At 52.0% G+C, this 22,787-nt stretch overlaps 1 protein-coding gene across 1 annotated transcript; it reads left to right on the forward strand.

The window, feature by feature from the left end:
• Positions 1–137: 137 nt before the first annotated feature.
• Positions 138–21,933, forward strand: SLC41A1 (solute carrier family 41 member 1). The gene is made up of 11 exons (XM_019752503.2): positions 138–522; positions 2,198–3,234; positions 10,772–10,879; positions 11,994–12,065; positions 12,682–12,826; positions 12,963–13,109; positions 13,725–13,872; positions 14,765–14,844; positions 15,777–15,911; positions 16,206–16,354; positions 19,345–21,933. The coding sequence occupies exons 2-11, from the start codon at positions 2,860–2,862 to the stop codon at positions 19,528–19,530; spliced, it is 1,545 nt and encodes a 514-aa protein (XP_019608062.1). The 5' UTR covers positions 138–522; positions 2,198–2,859; the 3' UTR covers positions 19,531–21,933.
• Positions 21,934–22,787: the final 854 nt, after the last annotated feature.

Here is a 22,787-nt window from a genome sequence, read left to right on the forward strand (position 1 = left end):
GCCCCGCCTCCGGGCACAAAGCGAAGGAAAAGGGCCGAACGAGACGAAGCCCGCCCCCTCCTCCGTCCCCGATTGGCCGCTGCACTTGTCCATCCAGAATCTATTTTTGATTGGGGGGGTGCCACCCACTCTGCCCCAGATCACGTTTGCCACTAGCAGCCAACCAGTCGAGCCTGACTCCGCGGGCCACTAGCGATTGGGGGCGAGTGAGCTCGGCACCACAGTCCCCCGACCGAGTCGTCCCCGCTCAGGCCCGAGGCGGTTTATCCTGCCCTCCCCGGCCACCTCCCCCTCGTGGAACCAGAGCAGCGGCCTCGCTGTAACGCAGAGGCGAAATGTAGCGAGCGGGGGGTCGCGGCTGAACGCTCGCCTTTGCTGGGGGTGTGGGGGGGCACGCGAGGGGCCCAGGAGGACTGCCGAGGAAGAGGAGTGATGAGAAGAGGGGGAACCCTGCACCTCCCGAGACCACGGGCCCCTGCTGCCACTCGCCAGGTGCCCCCCTTCCTCCCAAGCGAGAGGCAGGTCAGTCGTGTTGGGTGTGGGGCGGGTGGGTGGCGGAGGGCGGGAGCCCTGGCGCGCAGCGCATTTGCTGAGTCTGAGTTGGGGAGAGGCGGGGGAGGCCACCCAGTTACTTCTCCCCCTCCCTGGGTTTGGGGATAGTAAAACAGGTCTTTTGTGTCCCCTCCTCAGGGCACCCTGGTTCCGTTTTGTTTCTTTCATCCCAGGGCCTTAGGCCCTTCCGAAGTCTCTTTACTGGGAGTGGTGTGAGAGACTGGCTTCTATTCCTGCCAGTCGCCTGTCAGGTGAGGTGGCTTGCCTGGAAGACAGGAGGAGGAAAGAGGGTCAACTTTTAGCAGACTCAGAAACTTTCCTGGCACAGGAACAGTGGACTCTTTCCTGCTCACAGGTCTCCTCCAGGATACCTAGTGAGGGTCTTTGGAAGAACCACAGGACTGGGTTGAAGGAGAGTGGAAAAGGGAGTCCTGGTGACTTGAGTTGGTAGAAAGAGAAAACAATCCCCAGGGGCCAGTTACTTGAATTTGACTCACCCTTTCCCAAATTGGTGTTGGTTAATTGTGTGTGTGTTTGGAATACTAAGGACCTATTCATTTAACCTTTGGAAATTCTCTTTAAAGTTATTTTTTACTTGTAAGAGCTATTCTGGTGAAATGGAAGGGAATGGGATCAGGCCTGGGTTTTCCTTTAGGCAAGAAAAGTGGAGTCATTACAGCCAGGGAGCAAGTGCATTTTGGCTAATGCTGTTTTGTTTTTTGTTTTGGTTTATTTTTTATTTTTTTAGTTGGTGCTTTTGTTTTTTGTTTTTTAAGAATTCCAATATATCCAACTCTTGGTAACCCTGGGGAACAGGGCGAACCTAGGGAACTGAAATGTGTGCATAATAACCGGTAGTTTTACCCTCTTTCTCTTCAAACTGAGATAACTCCCTTGTCCTATCTGACAAGCTCACAGGGCCCAGAGCTGGGAGCGTGTGGGGGGCGGATAAAGACAGAAGACAGAGGCCTGGATCCCAGTCAGCCAGCGTCTGAGCTTTTTGTAACACTGTTGACTTTCAAGGGCAGGAGTGGGTAGGCCTCTGGCTCTTGGCCTTGGTCTGGCAGGCTTGCCCTATTGCCCAGGGAGTCCTCCTATTTTTTTTCTCAGGGGCTAGGGTACTTGGAGGTCTGGGGACCTTCCCTCAGTGATCAGATTCTCCCTGTTTATTGACACTCTGTGACTGTCTTTCGACTGTAAACAATCATATTCTATAGTGGGGTGGCTTTGTGGCAGGGAGTTTGTGACTGAATTTGTAACTGACCCCACTGGGAGACCACACCTAAATAATCCCAGGTTTTTAATGGGCATTCAAGAATAAATCTCCCCCAGGACATCCCTGCCCACCCCCGTTGCTGAGAAGACAATACAAGGTCTCCTGCATAGCATCTTCCCCGTCCCAGGCTGCTGACCAGTGTGGTGATCCCTGTGGGGCGGTGGGTTGCTGGTTGGGAGGATGACGGGGCTAGCACCTCCTGGGCCTCCAGATGTCACCGTACAGGAATGGATCATTTTAGTGGAAAAGGGTGGCAAACAGCAAACTCTTTATGGCTGCCTTGTGCCTGCCTTTATGCCTCCCAGTATGAGTTGTCGTTTGCTATAGCATAACATTCCCTTTTTGTTGTCTTCTTCCTTTCCACATAAGGTGTTCCATACAGGTTCTCGTGACTCGAAGGACCAGCAATTTTGGGAGGTACCAGGTCTTCCCCAGAAGGAAGGAAATCTCTGGAAGCTAAAGGGAAGACGGCAGACATTGCCCTGGGACCAGCAGAGCCCAAGGAGCTGTGCGAAGCTTAAGGAGCGGGGCCAGAGGTGTAGGAAGGAGCCACAGCTCCAAGGCCAGGCTGCCTTCTAAAAGACTTGACCTCAAGCTGCTTTTCATGAAAGAAGGGCCACCTCAGAGGGCACCCCAGATTTGGCTGAGTTCTTCCACTCTGGATGCCCCCTGCTCTGAGGAGCCTGTTGCTGAGAACCAAAGAAGATAAGAGGCCAGATAAGTTTTCCCCCAGCCCAGCGCTGGCCGGCGGGAGTCAGGCATCTGCACCCCTAGTGGCTGACTGTGGGGTCTGGTGAGGGGTTGCTGGTTCCCTCCAGCTTGCGGCTTCAGTGCTTGATGGGGCTGCCTGTCAGTAGATCAGTTTTTGTAGAGCCTGGTAGGAGCAGAGAGCCGTGGGAAGAGGTCCTACGGCACCCAAGCCTGGGTTCACCCCAAGACTAAGTTCTTTCCTGAGTTAGAAAGGGAGAGAGAAAGCGAAAAAAAAAAAAAGGAGAAAGGAAATTTCCCCTTTTCCCTCCTCCCTTCCCGTCATGTCCTCTAAGTCGGAGCCGAAGGACGTCCACCAGCTGAACGGGACTGGCCCTGCTGCCTCACTCTGCTCTTCAGATGGCCCCGGACGAGAGCCCTTGGCCGAGACCTCTGAGTTCCTGGGGCCTGATGGGGCTGGGGTAGATGTGGTGGTGATTGAGTCTCGGGCCAACGCCAAGGGGGTTCGGGAGGAGGACGCCCTGCTGGAGAACGGGAGCCAGAGCAATGAAAGTGATGACATCAGCACAGACCGTGGCCCCGCACCACCCTCCCCGCTCAAGGAGACCTCCTTTTCCATCGGGCTGCAAGTGCTGTTTCCCTTCCTCCTGGCAGGCTTCGGGACTGTGGCTGCGGGAATGGTGCTGGACATCGTGCAGGTAGGACCTGGGTCGAGCAGCTCTTGACCGTGAACCTGGGGCTACCTTTCCTCCTAGGAAACTGACTCTTGGAGCTTTCTCTCCACCTCCCTGTCAGAAGCAGCTGCCGCTTCCTGGAATACTGTTTCCCTTTGAATCATGTCCTCAGTTTCTTCTTGGTCTAGTTACGTTCCACAGAAGCCTCGAGGAAGCCCAGTCGCCCCAGGGACACGGTCAGGGCAATATTGCTTAACAGAAGCAGAATTAGTTCCAGAGTTCAGGCTTGGAAGAGGAGAGATGGAATGGGGTGATTGCCTGCCATCCCTCCTGGGCATTCCTACTGAGCCTGGCTCAGTAGTAGACATTTAGATTGGTCTCCTCTTTAGGCTTTCTTTTCCCTTTACTTGGGGTTTCTAGGATACCCATAGTAGAAAGCTCAGTTTCAAGTCCCCCCTCCATCCCCCTGCTGGGCAGGAATTTGTCTGGCTGCCAAGAGGGTCTCAGATTAAGTGGGAAGTCTCTTAAAGGCATTTTGTTTTGCTTATCTGCCTGTAACCTTGGCACGATCTCCTTGGGGAATGGAGGTGGGCACATGCTATCTGATGAATGTTTGGGGCGGAGGAGGTTGGGGGCATGATAAGACCTAGAAATGCTAATTATGTGACATAAATGGGAACAAAATGTAACCAGGCCTGAGCAGAACTGTCTTCTTTGCTCCTTAGCTGTCTTCATGAGCCTGCCCTTGGCAAAAAGGGCTCTTTTTTGAGGCTACTGGGTAGAATTAAGGATAAGAATTGGCAGGTCATAGAAGATAAGAGCCATGTATATGCTATGTTAGCATATTGTGGGTTAGGACTTACCCAGAACCTCCAGGTCCAAGAGAGAATGAAAGTCTTCTTTCTAGATAAAAGTATTTGAAGCACAATAAGGCACGCAGAGCTTTCTGAAGATGCCGGATTTATCTAAGTTAATCTTTAGCAAGATACATTAGCAAGTATCAAATTCCTGCTGAGTGCTGGGCTCTATCCTTGGTACTTGGAGAAATACAGAGGCCCGGGATCTGGCCTTTGCCCTTTCGGAGCCCCCCGTGTGTCCCTGACCATGAAATCTCACAGGGCTTTTGGAGCTCAGCATCTCTTCCTCTGTGCCAAGCCAACCCTATAAACCAGGGGTGTCCAAACTGCGGCCCGCGGGCAAACTGCGGCCCGCAATCCATTTATTGGCCCGCAGCAAATTCCAAAAATATATTTAGTTTACTTAAATAACTCAGGTGAGGCAATACGTACTTCACCTCGAGTGAGTGGCCCGGCTTTTTGTGTGTTTTACCGCATATGGCCCTTGGTGAAAAACGTTGAGAAAAGTTTGGACAGCCCTGCTCTAAACAATGCGTGCAGTGATGCAGAGTCCTCCTGGCAGGTGTCACCATGCTCATGTCCTAGGCAACTGAGGGTGGTGGGTTCTGGGGGGTTCCTTTGACTTGAGCCCTTCAGGAGAACCCTGCACCTTCGGTTGCCGATGAGGATGTTGCTTGTGTCACACCAAAGTGCCTTGTACTGCCTCCTCTCACCCCTAACCTGGGACCTTGAAGAGTGTTTCTCATGCAGGTGAGGAAGCCAGCCTGGAGCTGGGAATGCCGGCCTTGGGTTCCTCCTCTCCCCGTGGCTGCCCCTTCTAGGGCAGCGAGTAGGGGTAATGGGAGGGGAGGAAATGAGACTTAGCAGTTTCTCCACCTCTTCCATCCCTTTCCCATGGCCTTGACTCTTAGAGGTTTTGAGTTCTGGTTTGGTGCCTACAAGGGGTATAGAACCAGGGTCTGGTGGTGAACTGGGAGAGAGTTGTTTTATTTTCTGGATAATATAGTTATGGGGAGCATATGCTGGGCGCCTCTGTAGGAACCATAGTCATCTCCATTTTGTAGACAGGGGACCTATGGCCTAGAGCGATTAAGTAGCTTGTCCCCGGTCATCTGATTCAGAGCCTGTGCCTCTGACCTCTATGGCCTTCACTATGGCCGTGGTCTGCCAGTTAGTTAAAGACTCTAGGTCTGTTCTCTTCAATTCCCCAGAAGAACAGGGTAGACTGAAATCTGGAACAATTGGAGTTATATTCTAAAGTGAGCAAGGACAAAATTCTTAGAGCTCCCCCACCCCCATCCCACACACTCAGAATTTTAAAGCTGGAAAAGGCTTCTGACGTCTTGCCCAGCCCCCACCGCACCCCACAAGCTTGAGACATTAAGAGATCTAGGTGCGGAATCTTTGGATCCTGCCCAACATGCCAACAGAGGGCCAGTATTTGCCCTTGGTGTGGCACTTAAGGTCGCCACAAAGCTAGGTCCAGTTGGTATGGATGACAATGGCTGGGTTGTCCTTGTTCCCTGCCCCCCACACCTCCTTGCCATGGCTGGGCTGGAGCAGGCCCTGCAGATGGCTGCAGTCATATCACGGGAGGGAGTGCATGCAGAAAGACCAGGACATGGGACCACAGGGAGATTTCTTAATCCACATCCAGGGGAGGGAAAGGGGCTGCTGACAATCTCAGATTCAGGAAAAGCAGATGATTTCTAAGGATTCACACGTGCATTCCCCCTCCACAAGCTAAGTTGGCCTTCACTGGGCAGTCCGGGAGTACCTAAGAGCCTGGGGCCATCTGGAGGAGGTGGCTGTAGAACATCCCCAGTGTCTCAGAGCAATTGAGCAGAGGTCCATGTTGGTGCAGGTGTTTCCTTGGCCCGAGACCCCCCATCTTTCCCCACTACTGCAGAAGACTGTCTCTTCCTGGAAGCCCCATTTCTGTCTCCTCTTACCTGCTTTCCTCCCCACTCGCTGTGTACAGCCAGCTCTACAGTGAGATAAGGGGCTGGCGTACTGACCAAAAGTAGGAAAAGGATAAATGGGCTGCGATCTGCTCCAGTTTCCCCACTGGCTGAAAGTTACCGCAACATTGGGGAGGGAGAGCAGGATTGAACCCTATGTCGGTACTGAAGGGGGTTGGGACTTGGGAGCCTCGATGCTGCAGATGCCTTATGTCCCACCCCCTCATTGGTCCTGGCTGCTGCAGGCTGTCTCACTCCCTTTTACTGTCAGCCTTTTGAGGAATCGGGGTGGCAGGAGGTAGTGTGCCGACCTTCATCGGAATTCCCAGCTGTGTTAAGAGAGGTGGGACTCCTAAGTCCTTATTTTACTGGACCTCACTGCTCACTTGCTAAGGATCCCAAGGAAAGTAGACCTCTCTCCCCCAAGCACCTCCTCCTCTGGCTTCTGTACCTGTTTTGTATACAGGAGCAGATACAAAAATGAAAATGGATGGCAAGCATGGGCTTGGGCAAAAGTGGATTAGGAAAGAGGCATTCTCTCCTGTCTGGCCTGTTCCTGTGGCTGCGGACGTTCCTGGGCAGGACAGTTAGGGTCTGTCTCACTTGACCAGCCCTTTCTCACACTTTGTACAGCTCTCTATATCCTGGCATTGCCCTGGGGCCCTTCTCCTTGGACACCCAGATGAGACCTGTGGGGTTGAGGCAGGGCTTAGACAGCCGAAGGCTGGGCTTACTCTAATCTGACCTGAAAGGTCAACTGCAGCCCCACTTCCCAGGTTCTCCCACAGCCTATGATTAGAGCTCATCGCTGGAGATTTCAGTCTTCTTAAATGTCTTGACTCTAACTTCCCAGCTTTGACTTTCTTCCCTATTGCTACCCTCCTGGAGGGGAAGAAGGCTCAGCACAGACCACTCCAAGCAGGCTGGGGTCAGTGTACGAAGCTGGAGGGGGTGAGGGATGGCAGGACAGGGAGGAGGTACTGGCAGGGCACTGAAGTGGGACACTTAGGGTGATTGCTCTGAATCAGGGTCATTTCTGAGTGTGGGGTGGGCAGTCTCATCCCTCACCCCCAGAATAGCAGGGACCAATGAACCCTTACCCCTGCCAATGACGGAGAAAGAGCAGGAAGAGGAGCTGCATTTCTGAGAAGCAATGAAATGTGTAGATGCCCTGCCCCCGCCAAGTGGGGCTGTGCTTCCTGGAACGGCCTTGTTCTATCCCCAGCAGAGTAGGAAGGCGTGGGTGAAGATTTGGCTGACAGCTTGGCTGACGGGTTTTTAACTTCAGGGGCAGGCACTCCCAGCCAGGATGAACAGGATGGGCCTGAATTAGGCCCAACGAGGAAGGACACACTCTGTCTGCCCGTCATATACTACTCATTCCTGACCTCAGGGCCACCGTGTTTCTAGGCTGCTTCCACATTGCCAGCATCTCTTCCCAGAGCCCTGGATGTGCGCGCGGGTCAGAGGCTTCCCCCACCTGAGCTGCATCTTTGAGAGGGTTTGTGGGTGAAGAAAGTATGTGTGTAGGACTTGGCTGCTCTGACCCAAGTGCCAACTCAGAGCTTCGCTGGGCTGGATTCAGGCTGTGTTCTGTGTGGGCTGGGAAGACTTGCATAAGGGCTGTTATTGTGGCTGTTTGTTCTTCTTGCCTGTGTGACTCTCATGTTAGCGCTACTAAAACCCACACCTTCTAGGTCCTTGTGTAGTTAAAAGGGGAGGGACTTAGGGATTGCTATAGTGGCAGCCAGAGAGGTTTAGCTGAGCTTCACACATTTTTTTTCTTAAACAATCATAAAGACAAACAATATTCCTTAGAAGCAGTTCAGAAACTATTACTGGCACACACTTGGAATAATTCTTTCTGGGCTCTTTCACTCCGCCAGTACATACACACTATATTCGCCTACCTGGAAAACTAAGCTTTTCACGGAGCTGGCAGCTGAGAAGCTGGGAGGGGCAGATGGTTAGCGGTGGGGAGGAGACAGGAAGCTGTGCTCAGAGAGGAGCTTTGAAAGCCCACAGTCAGCCACCCCCCTGAAGGGAGGGGAGCAGAGGAGAGTTCTTCCTTCTGGAGCAGCTTATCCAGTGTAGGTGAGGAAGGAGGAGGCAAAGCAGAGCAAGGCTGGGCCTGCAGGGAGCTGGACCCTCAGCCATGTACACCAGCATCCAAGAGTAATAGTCCCCGAGTCCCTCCAGGGCAGCTGAGGCTCACTGGGGCTGCCTTCTCTCCGGGGGCCCTGGGGGTGAGGAGAGAGTCGCATCCTTCTATTTGGAAGGGGCTGGCTCTTCCTATGGTGCCTGAAAGCTCAGCAACTGTTGTTAGGAGACAAGGGGGCAGGACAGGCGGCTTCTTTTCCATCCTTAGTCTTAAGAGTGGGGCTTCCCTAAACAATCTTAGGCCCATCACCTGTGAGGGGCCAGGCCAAGAGCCCAGGTGAGGGTATACGCCAAGCCCTGATGAGATGCGCCCTTGCCCAGGGTCCCACCCCAAACATACACACAGAAGGAACTCTGACGAGAAAAGAGAGCTCCTTGTCTTCTGGGACCCCCACAAGGTCCAGCCTCCCCTGGCCTCTAGCCCTGGCCCCAGCCACCTCTAACATCCTTGCTCATCTTTTTTTTAAAATTGTGGTTAAAAGCACATAATGTGAATTTTGTCATTTAACCGTTTTTGAACATGTGCTTCAGTAATGTTAAGTACATGCACATTGTTGTTCCACCGCCGTCACCATCCATCTCCACGGCATGTTCACCTTGCAAAGCTGAAACTCCGCCTTGGTGAACACTAAGCCCCTTTTCTCCCCAACCCCAGCCCTGGCACAGCCATTCTACTTTCCATCGCTAAGAGTTGGACTACGTCAGATACCTCATATATGTGGAATCACACAGTACTTGTCTTTTTGTGACAGGTTTATTTCGCTTAGTGTAATGTGCTTAAGGTTCATCCATGTTGTAGCACGTGACATTATATCCTTCCTTTTTAAGGCTGAAGAATATTCCATTGTATGTATAAGCACATTTTGCTTCTCTATTCATCCATCAGTGAGCACTTGGGTTGCTTCCACCTCTTGCCTATTGTGACTACTGCTGCTGTGAACGTGGCATACAAATATCTCTTTGAGATCCTACTTCCAATTTTTGGGATACATACCTAGAAGTGAGATTGCTGGATCATATGATAGATTCTATTTTAAATTTTTTGAGGAACCGACATACTGTTTTCCATAGTGAGTGCACCATTTTACATTCCCACCAACTGCATGAGGGTTCCAGTTTCTCCACCTCCTTGCCAACACTTGTTATTTTCTGGGTTTTTCTCATAGTAGCCATGCTAATGGATGTGAGGGATACCTCACTGTAGGTTCCATTTGCAGCCTTGCTCATCCTTAACTATAGAGTGTCAGTGCTGGGATTGCCTCAAGAGACCATCTGATCTGGCCCCTGAATCGTACGTTTTACAGTCAGGATCTTGAGGCCCTTGTAACGTGAATAAGGTCCCCCCCGGCCTATGTGGGGAGGATGTTGGGGAGACAGCATGAGGCCCTTCCCTGTGGTCTCTTGTGGAGACCTCAGGCTCTCAGTCCAGCGGCCTAGTACATCACAGCCCTTTGTGATACCCTAATCAGCCTGTGTACTTCAGCCTGGCCACCTGCCCCCTCCTCCCTCTCCAAACCTGAAGGCTTTCCATTCTTAAAACAAATAAAGGAACAAATATAGGAACCCACATCGCCACCAGTGAGGGAGATTCAATCCCAGCTTTTCTTGCAAGTCTTCAGTTTCAATTGTAACTAAAGTAGCTTTTAAATAGCCCATCCTGGCTCCTACATTTTTCCCTCTCAGCACTAATGAATGTAGTACTCTCTGAACCTCAGTTTCCTCATTTACAAAATGGGGATAAAAATAGCCCTTCCCCCACTGGGTTGTTGATAGGATGACATGGGAAATGCACAGAGAGCACTTAGCCTACTTACGAGCTGTTCACTGAGGGAACTGGTAGGAGAGCCAGGCCTGACATTCTCAGGGCTAGAACCCGTGTCTCCTGGCTTCCAGCCCAGCGCTCTTCCTGCGGGGCTATACTTGCCTCTCCTAGCTGAGAGGTGGGGGCAGGTGTTTTGGGCAAGAGAGTGCAAAGGAGGGATAGAAAGCCTCTTGCAGACCAGCTTTCCGAGGTTTGGGGGCCCCAGTCTTAATTCACAGCCTGTTCAGAAGGAAAATTGCTATGGCTGAGGCCCAAAGCCCTTAGAGATAGAAACCAAACAAACTCTAATCTCCTCAGCCCCGTGGAGCCCAGCTCTCAACAGCTGAGACAACACCTCCCAAGGCTGAGGCCACAGAGAAAATGGACTAAAGGCAAAGGGGTTGGAGATTACAACTTGATGGGGGATCTCAAAGGAGTTTTGGGGTGTAAGCCACCTGGGGGTGATTCAGCTGTGTGTGGGTCCTCACTATGCTCCTTGCCCTGGCAAAAAGCAGGCAGAGGAAGTAGAGCCAGGCTAGGGTCTCCTGACTGGAAGAGACCCTCTAGGTCTCTCCTGTTCTGAGTGGCAGGAAGGGGGGCAGTGTTGTTTGGAGCACCATGGGCTTGGTTTGATTCCAAGGTTCTTGGAGGAAAGGTGGCTGATGTGGTCACTCCTGCTGATTCTGTTTCCTCCTCAAGCCCCCGATCCCAGACTATCTGTTTGACTTTGATACCATCCCCTTGGGACACTGAAATTCCTGGGTTCTGTTTTCACCTTGTAGCACTGGGACGTCTTCCAGAAGGTGACGGAGGTCTTCATCCTGGTGCCTGCACTGCTGGGGCTTAAGGGGAACCTGGAAATGACCCTGGCTTCCAGGCTCTCCACCGCAGTGAGTATCCTGGCTGGGCGGAGTGGGGCGCACAGAGGAATCCAGGCAGCACAGAGTCAGGCTGGGAGATCACTACTGCCTTTCTCAACTGCCCAGGCCTGGAGTGTGGGGCTGGGGTGGGAAGGTATAAGGAGATCCAGTCCTGGTGTCCTACTCCTGGCAGGGGCTCCCTGCCCTGAGTGGTTCCCAGGCTCAGTTTCTGGATGTCCCAGCCGTCCCTGGACTCTTGCCCCACCTCCTGCTTCGCAACCCGCCTCGTGACTGTTTGTGCAGCTTTGACAGGCAAGCATCACGCTGGTCCTTCCACCTGCACAGATGGGGGCCTCGTCTGATCTCCAGCCCTACTCTGCAGCTGGGCCGGAGCAGAGCCAGGCCTTCCCAGCCCCCCCTCCCATCCCATTCCCTTTCTCCCATGGCTCTTCTTTAAATGAATAGACAGGGAGAGGTGCTCATCACTCCCACCTCCCACAACCCCTTAGATCAGCCATGATGGTTCAGAGGCTGAACCAGACACAGGGCCATGGGACGGGGGGCAGGAGGCCATAAAACTGAGGTGGCCAGGAGAGCCAGGTGGCACGGATATCCCTCCACGCCCACAAGTCTGGAGAAAGCATCAAAGTTAAGCGGCAGCCAGCCTGGCCTGCCCCAACTTGCCCCACTCCTGGCCACCTCCTGTGCCACCTCACTCCTTCCTAAACACTCTTGCAGCCTCAATCTTACACTAGCAGCTGACCTTTCCTTCTCTAGGACAGCAAGCTGGCTTCAGAGCCAGGGATCCATCGGGTCGTTCTAGCCCGTGCGGGAATGGGCTGCCCTGGTGAGCAGGGCAGAGGATGGAATCTGCCTCTGCTCAGCGGCTGTTCTGAGAGGAGGAGAGAAGAGGCTTCCTCGGGAGTCCCCTTCCTGCCCCCACCCAGCTGCAGGAGCGCAAGGCTCTTTAGCTCCTCCCTCTCATTCTAGCCCCCCTATCCTTCTTCAGTTTCCATGGGGGTCATGCCCCGGTCCCAGTGTCTCAGGCCACATGTACTGCCTCCTGATCAAGGCAGGGTTCTAATGCATGGAGGTGCAGGCCTTTTCCAGCCTGGAGCTCCAGCGCCCGTCCTTCCTCTCCCAGGCCAACATCGGGCACATGGACACACCCACTGAGCTCTGGCGGATGATCACGGGGAACATGGCCCTCATCCAGGTGAGAGATCAGGGACCAGAGAGGTTGGGTTGAGCATCCTCCTTGGTCAGGAATCTGAAAGGCTTAGGTCAGCCCCAGCTGGCTCCTGAGTGAAGCTCCGGCATCCTGCTGAGCTGGCTTCCCCCAGGTTTCCCAGGAAAACAGCCAGGATGGGGAGGACCCCAGTATCTCAATGTCAGTTCTCGGCTCCCAGTGCTGTGGGGGGCTCGTGTCCCCACAGATCAGATTAGGAGTGCTGAAGCGTCCTTGACCACCGTTGTCCCACGTCTCAGTGAGGCTGCACAGGTTCCGCACTGGAGTCTTCCCCCTTGAGGTCCAGGCCTTGTCTCTAGACTGAAGTCTCAGGCACTGTTGAACTTCACCCCAACCCCTAGAGACACACATTCAGCCAGTAACATGTCCTGGGCTCCTGCAGCGTGCACTGCCCAGTGCTAGTGTCTGGTGAGAAACTAAATAAATAAAGACATCATTCCTGCTTGGGAGGAGTGGACAGTGCTGCTCAGCCTGCCTCCTGGGGCTGCCGGAGGCCAGGAAGAGGTCTGGCCAAGTGCTCAGTGGCCTCAGCTAAGAAGCTCTCTGATCCCGGGGCTCTCCGAATTACCACTTCCCTCCTCAGGTGCAGGCCACAGTGGTGGGCTTCCTGGCATCCATCGCCGCTGTCATCTTTGGCTGGATCCCTGACGGGCACTTCAGTATCCCACACGCCTTCCTGCTCTGTGCCAGCAGCGTGGCCACAGCCTTCATTGCCTCCCTAGTACTGGGTAAGGAAGAGAAGCGACGGGCAGGGAGTAGGGCGGGCTGCCCCAGAGGAGTCAACTGGACCTGGCACTTCAGTCTCTTTTGTTGCTACGCCTTTGTCTCTTCTTACCCTGCCTGGCCTCTCCCCTTTCTCCCCAGGTATGATTATGATTGGGGTCATCATTGGCTCTCGCAAGATTGGAATCAACCCAGACAATGTGGCCACTCCCATTGCTGCCAGCCTGGGCGACCTCATCACCTTGGCACTGCTCTCAGGCATCAGCTGGGGACTCTACCTGGAGCTGGGTGAGGTTGAAGCCACCGAGGTTGTGACCCGGGTGGACTCCTAGGTGGGATGGGGAGAGATGGTAGTGGGTTTGCAAATGTGTGAGCATTTCTTCTGTGTTCTTTATTTGTTGGAATAAAGTTGTAATAACTCCTCACCTTAGAGAGATGAGGCTACTTGCTTATCTCAAATTCATGCAGGCAGCAGGGGCAGGGAAGAAAGTATCTGGGAAATATATTCCTGCTGGGTCCTGTGGATTCTTGCTTCCCTTGGAGGGGTAGGGTGGGAGGGGTAAAGGAAAGAAACTAAAGGCTAGAATCTGTTTGCAAAATGAAGAGGTGGAGGGGACATAGTGATTTCTTAGAATCAAAGCAAGAACCCCAGAACCTGGTCTCTGCTACAAATGAGTCCAAAAAGTCAGGGGAGCTTTCAACCTGGGTTTCCTCGTCTACAAAATGGAAAAGACTGGCCCCGCCTACCTCCTGGGCTTACAGTGAGGATCAGATGAGGTAATATATTTCCAGGCATTGATTGCGGCATTGCTTTTGATCCACTGGGATGTTTACAGGCTGAGCAGGGGGAGGCTTGCAGCAGGGAGCCACGTACTCACCTTCCTCTGATCTCTCTGCTCTCAGATGACTGGCAGTACATCTACCCACTGGTGTGTGTCTTCTTCGTCGCCCTGCTGCCTGTCTGGGTGGTGCTGGCTCGACGGAGCCCAGCCACAAGGGAGGTGTTGTACTCGGGCTGGGAGCCTGTCATCATTGCCATGGCCATCAGCAGGTAGGCTTAGGCCCTGGGTACACACCCCACCCTCCTCCACCCTGCCACAGACTGCCTTTTAAGCCCTGGAGAGACGGAGCAGGGCGCAGACCCTAGAAATGCCTTCAATAGTGTGTCAGTCACATGTCCTGTTGCAAGTGACAGAAATAATCTGAAATGGGTTTCATTGAAAAGCAGAATGCTTAGGGAACTAAAAGGGCAGCTGGATTCAGGAGTAGAAATGATATCATCAGGACCCCACTATTCTCCATCTCTCAGTTCTGCTTTTCCCTGTACTGGCCTGCGGTTCCAGGTTTATACTTTTCTTATTCTTACTAATTCCACTGGGAAGAGAGAGATTCTTTCTCAGCAATTTCACAAAGTCCCATTATAGAATTTTATTGGCTCTCCTTCAGTCACATGATTATCCCTGAGCCAATCACTGTGGCCTTGGGGATATAATGGTCTTGTTCGGATGGGTCTGGGGCCTACCCATCGTTGGAACAATGTCACATGAACCACAGTGACTGAGTTTGAGAAAGGTGATTGGTTCCCTGAGGAAGAGCTCAGCGCTGTTACCAGAAGGATAAATAAATACTGAGCAGGCAAAACCGCAGGTTGCCCTGTGGGCAACTCCTGTAGCCAACTTGGGAGGTGGGTACCGGAGGCGGCTGCCTGACCCCGCACCAGCAGCTTGATGGGGGTGAGGTGGGCGGGGCGCTGTGCCAGTTTGAATGTTATGAGCAGCAGCTGGTTCTGGCAAATGGTGGTGAAGAGTAGAATGTGAGGGACTCCTGGGAGCCACCTTGCTTCCCGCCCTCCCCAGGGCCAGACGGGCCTGTGCCTCTCACCCCAGGTACTGGCACAGAACCTTCAGTGATCTCTGTGTTGTTTTGTCTTTGTGTTTGCATAGTGTGGGAGGCCTCATCTTGGACAAGACTGTCTCAGACCCCAACTTTGCAGGGATGGCTGTCTTCACACCTGTGATTAATGGTGAGGTCTTGGCCTCAGCTGCCAGGGGGAAAGGAGAGGGCAGGAAAAGAGGATTTGGGGAGCTGTGTATCAGTCAGGGTTACAGCAGACAAGAGAATCTAGCTCAGTTAGTTCAAGACTAATAAAGGGGCTGCTCCCAGAGGTGGGAGCAGGACAGAAGGACCAACGAGAGATGTTGAGGCACCCAGAGATAGGAAGCCTAGTCCTCAAGTGTCAAGGGGGGGACATAGAGTTAGGGGAGTGCAGAGAGAACCCTCCTCTACCTCTCTGGGGTAAGCTACTGCCATAAGGCAGAGAGGGGCTGGAAGGAAATACCCGACCTCTCACCCTCGCTGATTGCCTTCTGGTGCCTCCTGTTGAACAAACCTAGTAAGAAGCAGCCAGCACAGGGGGTTGGGTGACAGTCCATAGAAGTCAGGCTCGCAGGGCTCAAAGCAAGACCGAGGAGAGCAGGGAATAGGTTGGGGTGGGACGGCAACAGTAACAAGCATAGTTCCTGGGTGAGGACGCAGACACCAGAGTGCAGGGCTCAAACCTGACACTTGACATTGATTCCTGGCCCCAGTGCATGAGCATTGGGTGCCTGGGTCTGCTCAGACCTTTGGAGAGGGCCTGCGGCAAGGCATGGCCTCGTCCTCTCCACTGTGTGCAACAGCAAGTGCACACCCTGCAGTGGTGGAGAATCAGGCTCCAGGGACGCAGAGCTGCCTGTGTCCCTTCCTGCACTCTGAGCCACACCAGAGGCATGAGGCTGCCACATCTCCGTAGCGGGGAGGATGGGAGGAGCCTGGAAGACTCCCCTCGCTAGACTGGGGGGAGGTGTTTTTGTCTTTCTTCTTAATGTCTCACTCTTCTCCTGGGAACTGGTGGATGGCTCATGCCCTCCCCACTCATCCGTCCCCCCATGTCTAAGGTCTTGTGTGTCTCTGCAGGTGTTGGGGGCAATCTGGTGGCAGTGCAGGCCAGCCGCATCTCCACCTTCCTCCACATGAATGGAATGCCAGGGGAGAACTCTGAGCAAGCCCCACGCCGCTGCCCTAGTCCTTGTACCACCTTCTTCAGTCCTGGTAATGGCAGAATCCCAGCCTCCTAGGTCCCTTCCAGCCTTGGAGGGAGGGGGCCATCAGTGAACTTTGCTTAAAAAACAGCTGGGCCCAGATACACAGATTCTCCTCTGCTGGGCTGCACCAGCTGTTGTGGATGGTAGAGCCCCTGGGGGCTAGGGACCACGGGAGAAGAGGGAGAGGCAGTCAGCTGTGGGCTGCCCTGGAGGGTAGCGTGGAGCCTCCTGACTTTGAAAGGTCTCTGGGGCCACGTTTCCTCCTCTCCTCCCCCTCACGCCATCTCTTCCCTGGTCCCAGATGTGAATTCTCGCTCAGCCCGGGTCCTCTTCCTCCTCGTGGTTCCAGGACACCTAGTGTTCCTCTACACCATCAGCTGTATGCAGGGCGGGCACACCACACTCACACTCATCTTCATTGTCTTCTACATGACAGCTGCACTGCTCCAGGTACGCACAGGCAGGGACACGGGTGGGGGGCGGGGGCAGGGCTGTCCTGCAGGGATGGGAGGGGAGGCCCAGGCTGGGCCCCTCAGGCACTCTCCACATCTGTCTCTGGGACTGCACAGGTGCTCAGGAGAACAGGCTGTAGTTCCAGCACAATCACTAACATACTGTGTGACTTTGGCCTCGTAGTGTTATCTCTGAGCCCAGTGATTCATTTGTAAATTGAAAGCAGGTGGTGGTTTTCAGCAGGTGGTTATAGGGTGCTGAGCAGGTGGGCTTTGGCCATAGAACTCTACTTGGCTCTGTTTTGCATGCTGTGCTGTCTCAGGAGATTTCATATGAAAAGGGCTCCACAGCTTGGAAAGTGTCTAAACCACTAAAGTAGGTAATCTATAGGATGGTGTCCAGCCTTGCCATTCTGTGATCCTATGACACTCTCCCTTGTATTAATTACAGTTTTTCAACTTTTTATTTTGAAATAATTATATATTTACAGGAAGTTGCCCCAAAAAATGTACAGAGAGATCCCATGTGCTGTCAACCCAGTTTCCCCCCGCCCGTGGTAATCGCTTGCATAGCTATGGTACAATGTCAAAACCAAGAAATCAGCACTGATGCAATCAATCCATGGAACTCATTCAGATTGCATCCGTTTTAAATGCACTCGTGTGTGTGTGTGTGTGTGTGTGTGTGTAATTTTGTGCAGTTTTATCACGTGTAGATTCACCATAGTCAAGACATGTAACTGTTCCATCACCACAAGGCTCCCTCGCTGCTACCCCTTTGTAGCCACGCTCACCCTTATTAGTACATTTTTAATTTCTATAGATTTGGTTTTTGAACATTCACGTAGCTCAAAAATTTGAAAGGTTCATAGTGAAACTTCAGTGAAAAGTCTTCTTTTCTGCTCTCTCCAGCCATCCATTTGTCTTCCTCATAGGCCGTTGGTGTTATCTATTTCTTCTATATCCTCCAAGCTATTTTATGTTCATACAAGCAAACATATATTTTTCTTATTTTCCTCCTTTATTTACACACAGGTAACATACTGTGTACACTGTCCATGCCCTGTTTATTTCACAGAGTAATTTGTCTCGGAGAGCATTGCACAGTAATATGTAAAGAGAAAGGCACCCTGATTTTTTGATGGCTGCGTTCTATGCTATTGCAGAGATGTACCCTGATTTTATTTAACCAGACCTTACTGGTAATCACTTATCTCTCCATCCCCTCACCCCTACCTTGAGAAAGGTTGTGTGTTGGGACATCTTGGCAAAGGCCAGGCTGAGAATCAACCATGTGCTGTTTCCCGCAGCAGTTACCCAGGTCACCACATTCCCTTGCAAGTGGGGGTTAAGTGCGCTTGCTGGAAAGGGGAGGGTCTGTGGCTGGAGATTAGCCCTTGGCCTACCGTGGGAAGGAGAAGCCTTGGCTCCATTACCCGTGACAAACACGCTGAGGGACACGCTCACTTCTGCTCCCTTCTCTAGGCCTGTGGAGGGCCAGAGCCTGGCACTTATCCCCTGTAAAGGTTCTTTCTGATCCTTTGCTCCCTCCTCTCAGCCATGTATCCCAGGGCCTGCCCAGGAGGCTGGAATGTGGGAACAGCTGCTGTTATTCCCTTCCTGGTACATGGCCTGAAGCCCTGCTAGCCACACTCTTTATTTGAGACTCTTCTAAAGATGCTAGAAAGGGTGTGAAGTTATGGGGAAGGAGGGGCTGGCCCTCACCCAGGGTCAGGGCCAAGGCCAAGGCCACGGGACAACAAGGCAGCTGTGTGGAGGGCATGGGGGAATGTGAATGGTGCTAGAACTAGAATCTCTGGCTCCTTGGAGAGAAGACAGAAGAACAACCAAGTTTGCCTAAAAATAGGTGTAAGTCCTGGCTTCTGGATCCCCCAAGAGCACCTGGTTCCTGCATCTGAGTCCCATAGGGCAGAATTTACATACCACAGTATTTTGCAAAGTACAGTCAAGAGTGAAACCTCCCAAATGACTGTGTTGGAGTTTACGGTCAGAAACCATTTCATTCTCACACAAATGCAGTCACTTAGGGAGACCAAATATCGGGTGGTGCACAGCGTATAGAAGATGCAGGCCTGCCCAAGCCCCCACAGTATCTAGGTCAAGTGCATTTCCATTTTAGAAGTGCACCTTAATTTTGTTAAAATGCAGATTCTGATTTAGGAGAGCCAGGGTAGGGCCTGAGACTCTGCATTTCTAACAAGCTCTCAGCTGCTGTTGATGCTACTGGTCCTGGACCCACTATCAAGCTTCTAACCTGGATCATTCTTAATTGTCTGTAGTAATGGAAGGAAACAAGGGCACAGATAAAGCAGCAGATAATCCACAATGTCTTTTAAATGGCTGTGCACTGTGTGCTTTCTATTTAGCAGACTTGTTGGTAATTGTATTGTGCTAGGACTAACATGAAAACACACTTGCGTTCTTTGAGCCCACAGCAGCAGAATGGAAAGGGTCAGGAGGAAGGCAGCTTGGGATAATCGGCTGTTACTCAGACAACTGCCGGCAGCAGCCTGAAACACTGTCCTTATTCCACTCTGCTCCGAAGAGAAATCTCTCTGCAAAGCCAACTCCAACCTCAGCCCCCTGCCAGGCTCCTGGAGAAGCCAAACATGGCAGGAATTGGAGTGACCTGAGGATAGGGTGACCTAGAATTAGAGGCAAGAGGGCTGAATTCCTACAACATGTAGGAGTTCGGTTAGGAAGCCCCTCATTTAGTAAGTCGGGAGCAGAGTGTAACGATGTGTGTGACCGGGAAGTACAGCATCTTCCTTTCCAAAGGGCTCACATTCTGCCTGTCCTCTGCTCTAGGTGGTAATTATGGGGTGGAGGAACACAGAGAGGTCACCATGTGGAAAGATGAGCTGTCCCGGCCAAGCCTTGTGATGCAATGAATGAGTTGGATCTTGTGGCCTCTGGCTCCCCCTGGAGAGAGGGATGGCTACTGACCGAGCCCTTCTGTCTGTCCAGGTGCTGATTCTCCTGTACATCGCAGACTGGATGGTGCACTGGATGTGGGGCCGGGGCCTGGACCCTGACAACTTCTCCATCCCGTACTTGACAGCGCTGGGGGACCTGCTTGGCACTGGGCTCCTAGCACTCAGCTTCCATGTCCTCTGGCTCATTGGGGACCGAGACACGGATGTCGGGGACTAGCCTGGTCACTCAATCTTCTCCCCACCCCTCTGCACTTTCTCTTCAAAGTTTTTCTTTTGTTCCTCTTCCCCCAATCCATTCCACACTCCCACATCTTTCTAGAACTTCACTTTGATACCGAATTCTCATTATTTTCAATGGGAATTTTTATACGTTGAGCCAAGTTTGTATAGCAAGAATTCAGGCAGAATAGATGGACTGACTGAGACAAGCAGTACAAGTAGATTTTTGAGACAATCACCAAGTGCAATTTCATGGTGGGTGCCTCCAGGTGAGGTGGATTGGGGCAGGAGTTTCCATCTGGGATCTGGGGACATCTTTAGCCAACTTAGTCTTGGCCCTAATGAGAAACCCTTTGTGAGTGGGCTCTGGTGTTTTTGTTTTCTTTTTTTCTTTTTGGTTGAGCAGGGATAAATCCTCTCTCTCTCTCTCTCTCTCTCACACACACACACACACACACACACACACACACACACTTTTTCTAGAAATGGACCAACCTCAAAGCACTAGGCAGGAGACAGCTGCTCTTGGCCCCATATAATTCTAGCCCTGTTTTCTGCCCTCTGGACCTAGGCCCTTCTGCTCTCAAAAACAGTAGAGTGGACTGACTATTTGAATTGTGCACGTGCCCCTTACCCGATTGCCCGGTAAGCACCACCCACCCCTCCCATTGATCTGTTTTCAAACTGATTGTCACAGTCGGGAAGAAATGAGCAGTGGCCTGTTTTCCTTGCTGACCCACATCCACCCATAGGTTTACCAAGATCTACATCTTCCCTGGGCCCAGAGGACCTATTCTTTATCTCTGTTCAACCTGCATCTCTAATTGTCTCTAAGTACCACCTTCCCCAGAGCTTGCCAGGTCGGGGTCCGAGATTAGGAACGGGAATGGGTATGTGGACAGTGGTTGGGAGGTTGAGGACAACCAGGGGGTTTTCACTACTGCTGTTTCTCCTGAGGACACAATCACGTGGTCACTTTAGACTGTCCCTTCCTAAAATCACTCTGTCATGCCATGGAGGCCAGTTGTCCTTTCTGTTGGCTTCTGCCTACATTCATCATTCATTCACTTAACAAATACACAGCCTCTCCAAGAGGAGCGTTTCTGCAGGCATGGTCTGAAGCATTCACTGAGCAATATTTATTGAGTGCCTACTGTGTGTTACGTACTGTGCCAGGCTAGCCAGTAGTAAGGGAAACACAGCTCTAACCTCATCTCGTTCCCCAGATAAAGGCTATATGCTCCTTTCAATCTGGCAGAGAGTCTCCTCGCTGTAAGTATTTGCATTTATATCACCAGGCCAACTTTTGCCTCTGGATCTCCCTCCTAGACCCCACCTCTGTATAATGCCAACGACAGCTAGAGCCCCCAGCCCCATGGCGCAACCAGTGTTCATTTCCCTAAGTGACCCTTCCTCACCTTCCCAACCCTCCACCTCCTCACCAGCCACCCAAAGGAGGATTCAGAACTAGTAGACTGGACATCAACCAGCTGCCTCTGGTTTTCTCTGCCTAGCGCAAGATCAAGAGAACACTGGAGTCTCTGTATCTTACCCACATGTTATTCCAAACAGATCTGTCCACACTCACACATGTACAAATACGGGCATTTGAATGCAAGTTTTCCTAGCCTCTATCCACAGACTCCCCAGAAACCCTCCCCTCTGTCACCTAAAGGGCACACCTCTAGGGAAGGCCAGGGAATTATCTTGTCTCTGACAACACCATGCCTCGTCCCAAGAACTTGCCCCAAACCTCCAAACTCTCTTCTCTCCCTCCATTTCCACCCAGACCACCTTCTGGAGTCTAGAACCTTAGAATTGAAAGGAATTGTAGAAGTTTATCTAGTTGGAGTTGTGTCCAACAGAGTTTATTAACACCAGCCTGGGCTTGTTTCTGCTCCCCCCTCAGGCTTTCTTTCATCTTTTCCTCCATCTCCAAACATATTTGCACACACTCTTCTTGTACAGGCACTAAAACCAACTCCTCTGCCCTGGAGGCCGTGCCCTGTGATCTCCAGTTACCCCTGTCCAGTCACTCACCCCTTCCTAATCTCTGGAGTTTGACCAGGCTGCCCTGGGAGACTCTGGAGCATCCTCCTTTGCCGAAAAAGCAGGAAGGTAGGCGTGCCCTCAGCCCTGAGTGTGTAAGCAGAGGGAGGACTGTGGGGCGAGACGGGAAGAAGATGAAGTTGACTTTCATGGAAGATTCTTTTCCCCTGATTGCACAAACTGCATGTACTTTTGGCCTGGCTGCAAGGAGCGACATTGGTTTACTCTTGTATCCTTAAAAAGTTACAAAACTGTGTCTTAAGAGAATTATTTATAGTTACTATAACTGAATTGACAAATGTCAACATAACTGATAAATTATATTTGGTAAAATAAAAAGGACGTTTATTTAGGTGGTGGTTCCTGTGTCTCATTAAAAAAGCAGCTTCAGCTGCTTTTGGGCCCCTCTCTAGTTCCACCCCATCCTTACTCAGACGTGGAAAGGGGCCAAAGTATGACAAGAAATGAAACATCTCAGATACAGAGATGTGTGATAGAAAACACACATCAGTCATTTTTTGAGGAACAATCAGTGGTGCTGTGGTAAATCTTCCAGAAGCCAGCACAGTGTCCTTGCTCTTCACTCACTGACAGGCTTGGTTGGGGTATTGTGCCAGGGGGTTCCTTCCCGGCAGAGGCGGACAGTCTGGTTGGGTCAAAATAATAGCTGTTATTTGTTGAGTACTTACTGCATGCCTTCACTGTGCTCACCCTGTAAACCCTTAGAAATTTACAATGGAGTGTAAATGGTTTGGCGTCACACAGGCCTGGGTTCAAATCCCAGCTCTTCTGCTTGTGTTTGTGCGGCTTCGGGCAAGTTATTTACCCTCTCGGAGCTTCATTTTCCTCGTCTGTGTTGAAACCTATTTCCTAGGATTGTTAGGAGGTTTTAGTGAGATCATGTACATACAGCACTAAGCACTGTGCCTAGCACGCGCTAAACCCAAAAATACTAGCCAATATTAAAGCGAGGGGGAAGAAGGCAATGCCAGCACACTGACCATAGGAGTACGTCAGGGTGGCTGTGGGTTTTGAGGGTCAGGGAAGTGTTGGAGGAAGCCTGGAAGAACAGGAGTTAGCAGAAAGTGGGAGGAGAAAGAGCCGTCCTGCAGGGGGAACAGGCTAAGCAGGGAAGCGAGCCCGGTGCTTTTGGGAACTACAAGTGGTTCCATATGACGAGTTTGAGGGCAGAGAGTGACAACATGC

The sequence above is a fragment of the Rhinolophus sinicus genome, linkage group LG17, assembly GCF_036562045.2.
Source record: "Rhinolophus sinicus isolate RSC01 linkage group LG17, ASM3656204v1, whole genome shotgun sequence".
Classification (NCBI taxonomy): domain Eukaryota; kingdom Metazoa; phylum Chordata; class Mammalia; order Chiroptera; family Rhinolophidae; genus Rhinolophus; species Rhinolophus sinicus.

Coding starts and splice junctions, on each gene's coding strand:
- SLC41A1 (XM_019752503.2), top strand. CDS start 2,860: ATGTCCTCTAAGTCGGAGCCGAAGGACGTCCACCAGCTGAACGGGACT. Junction 12,827..12,962: donor CATTGCCTCCCTAGTACTGG/GTAAGGAAGAGA, acceptor CTTTCTCCCCAG/GTATGATTATGATTGGGGTC. Junction 14,845..15,776: donor CTTCACACCTGTGATTAATG/GTGAGGTCTTGG, acceptor GTGTCTCTGCAG/GTGTTGGGGGCAATCTGGTG.